We start from the raw sequence: 3,537 nt of genomic DNA, 5'->3' as shown, positions 1-3,537 counted from the left end.
CTGCTATCAGCTTAAAACGTTTAGATAATCCTTGTAAGCGTTCGTGGATCTTATTCGAATCCATCATGATAAAGCTGTCGCCAGCATCATCGAGGATCTTTGCCAGATCCTTGAATACATCGCATCCCAAAATTCCTCGGGAATTCAATTGCAATGACAACCAGTGTAGCTTGGCCTTGTTAGGGTCTTTATCTTTATCCTGCCAAACGGCACAGTATGTTGTTAAGAACCATTCGAAAATAATGACACGCGCGGTAAGAATCTGGTGTGAGAAACGTGTAACAATTTCACGGTTTTGGCGATATACGGGTTCCAGCTGCACATGGTTATTATCAAATTCACCCTTGGGATGCTCACAGAAGCCTTTGCTTTTGGGAATCCACTTGAATATTGCATCGTGAATGTCTGTGGATCCGAGCCGAAGGTTCGCAGGATCAGCTAGGGTTGTGAAATACAAGCCCCATTTCGTGGCTAGGAGTTCAAGCAACAGTCGAGTCTTTCCACTTCCAGATGTGTTAATTATCATTCTGGATAGGATGTGACAACATGTGTAAGATGAACAATAGGATCAAGTAGAAGAGACGTACTTTGACGACCCATCTCCCAATTGTGAGATGATTTTTGTGTCAACAACGCCATCCCCTAGATTGTGGAGAAGCAACACAGGAAACCCTTCCACCTGAGGAATTTCAAGTTCCTCGATGAATCGAGCGTATTCGGGGCTAGCACCCTGCGGGGCTTGCCATGTGTCCCGCCACGGTGCACTCTTGAGATGCTCGCGAAGTCGACCCTCCAGATTTTTCAAGAACTCATTGACCACGCCCGTCATTTCACTGTCATCTATGTGGCCTTCTGCAGAAGATGACACCCCAGCTGTACATACAGATTAGTCAAACTTGCGAGGAACCGGCCAAATCTTCTGGACGGGCAGAGAACAAAATACGTACTTGATTCAGCCACAACTACAATATCAATTTTTTTCTCCTCCCTACGTGCAGGCCCGCTGGGAAAATAGTCGGCAAGAGAAAGTGCAGGCTGCATTGGATTACGCAGTGGATCTTTGCGAAGCCAATCCACGGCACGTTCATGAAGTTTCTCTGATGGCTCAATACCCAGATCGTCAGGCTGCACGCCGACCTGCATGTAGACAATCAGTATGACAAATATAAGAGATGATGAAGAAAAACCTTGTAAAGGTCTACAATTTGGTTGTCCAAGGCATTTTTGTATCCTGCGTATTGACAAATTTCATTTATGAGGTCTTGGACGTCTGCGTCCTCTGAAACGCGAAAAGGACGAGCCCTGCCCTTGTCAATGTAGGGCAGATAGACAACATAACGGTGAGTGTTTGGTCTTGTGGAGGACATGTTGAATGAGAAACAGAGACGAACGTGTGTTGAATGAGTGTACAGTAGGGGGTGTGCTTTTCGGTTGTGTGACGGGTGAATCAGTCACCAGACAATATAGTGTAACGCTGTGTGACAATGCCTCCAGCAGTCGCGTCGTTTCCGCATCCGAACCCTGAGTCCCACGGCTCTTTTTAGGTTAGCTCCAACTGGCCACTCACAAATTGACTTGAATTTCACTAAGTCAAAATAAAGTCATTTCCCTAAGAAAATATATATTCCCCTCCCTCAAGCCTAACTAACACCCAACTCAACACCTAAACTTAACAACCTAAACTGAACCTAAACCTAATTAGGAGGGCTCTACCCTCTCAAACCCCCCTCCTAACTTCTTAGTCTGTAAACCAGCATACAAGTATTATGTAAGTAGTTAGTCAGGATTGTTCTAAAAAGAGCTGTAAGACTTAGGGTTCAAATGTAGAAAGTTAAAACTAGTTTCTAGTATATTATTATTGTTTTACTATATAAAATCTAATTTACAGAGATAATGGCTCAAATACACAAAGTACTAACTTAGTTAGAAACCTTTTCAAAAAAGGGCACTAAGTCAGTTTTCTCTTAATTATTTACTCAATTAATTTTCTTACATACTCTCTGTTTATACTAGACTCTCTTCTAACTTATTTATAGTATTTACACTATATAGTATATTTAGTAGGTCTGATAGTACACTTAGTAACAATAAAGTTAAAAGTAAATCTGTACTCAATCCAAACTCTACTACTAAGTAACATTTAACAAAGGAGTAAGTAACACATTGTATTAGATTTAGTATAATAGGTTTAGAATTGAGAACAGACTACTATTAGACTGTAATAAACCTGTAAATGTAGAGATCCCCTATATTATTAATATCTCTACCAAGAGTAATGTAATTCTATTAAAACAGTATAGAATGTATACTAAAATATATTCTTATATATACAGACAAGTACTAGCTAATCTCTTAAATGTTTGTTATAGACAGTCTGTTAAGCTTTGTATAACTAAGTAAATACACAGAAATTATATACTCCTCTAGTCACATCTTTGTCAAGTATTTAAAGGTACTAAGTAATAGTCTAGTAATACAATGTGTATATTCACTACTTAAGGATCTAACTGTAAAACCCTTTCAGTCTCTTACAGTTACAGCTTTAGTACTAGTACTAGTAGAACTCTAAAGATTAAGAATGCTTACAAACAAAATATGAAAGTAGATAAGATGTAAGAAATTATAGTTATAGTAATTTAGCTTGTAGACAGTATAAGGTGTGCCTACTTGGCTCACAGTATCTTTGCCTTTAGTAAATAATGTATTAGGGTACAAATGAGAATAACCCTTATAAGTACTACAAAAGATATCCAGAACATGATTAATATGTATGTTTATGTTCAAACCTCTTAAGAAGAGCTGTAGTTGTTAGAATTTTTAATAAAATATAGAGGTATCTCTATAAGGTATTATACAGTAACCTCTGTGTTTCATTTTATTAAATAAATTTTATAAGACTTTCAAAAGTTATTATTAATAATTTAATTCTACTATTTACTCCTCTTATAAAATACTATATTATATTAAAAGAGTAGTCATTTTATAAAATTGAATTATTACATATTATAAACAGTCTAATTATACTATTAGAGACTTATTATAAAATACTAAATTTTATAAAAAGAGTGGTTATTATATAAAATTAAATGATTTAATATTATAAACAGTTTAATTATACTATTAGAGACTTATTGTAAAATACTAAATTTTATAAAAAGAGTGGTTATTATATAAAATTGAATGATTTAATATTATATACAGTCTAATTATACTATTACAGTTCTGTAGTAAAATACTAAATTGTGTAAAAAGAATTCGAATTTGTATACATTACACTCTCTAATTAGGTCTAGTCATACACTATTAGACTAGACTTAATTAAAGTATATTAGACTTTAGATCAAGATTTCTGTTAGTCTCAGATGGCTAGTTCCTGATAGGATAGTGACACACATGTCTATCAGGTACACAATTAGTGTAAGCTTACCGATTGTGTGCCTGATGAGCATGTGTGTCATTAACATTGTGCCACACCTTGTGCTCACTGTGTGAAACAGTGAGCACACACATTCTACTGTATCTTACTCAATTCTTAAC

General features: G+C 35.9%; 1 protein-coding gene across 1 annotated transcript; it reads right to left on the bottom strand.

The window, feature by feature from the left end:
- Positions 1-18: 18 nt before the first annotated feature.
- FOMMEDRAFT_162765 (uncharacterized protein) lies at positions 19-1,367 on the bottom strand (the record flags this gene model as incomplete). The annotated part of the gene is made up of 4 exons (XM_007272071.1): positions 19-527; positions 588-873; positions 948-1,137; positions 1,188-1,367. Coding segments are annotated over 4 exons (1,165 nt in total), but the record flags the coding sequence as incomplete, so codon positions are not given.
- Between the last annotated feature and the right edge of the window lie 2,170 nt (positions 1,368-3,537).

The sequence above is a fragment of the Fomitiporia mediterranea genome (assembly GCF_000271605.1).
Source record: "Fomitiporia mediterranea MF3/22 unplaced genomic scaffold FOMMEscaffold_22, whole genome shotgun sequence".
Taxonomy (NCBI): domain Eukaryota; kingdom Fungi; phylum Basidiomycota; class Agaricomycetes; order Hymenochaetales; family Hymenochaetaceae; genus Fomitiporia; species Fomitiporia mediterranea.
Note: the sequence above shows the minus strand (reverse complement) of the source record. Positions and strands in the feature narration are given on the sequence as shown.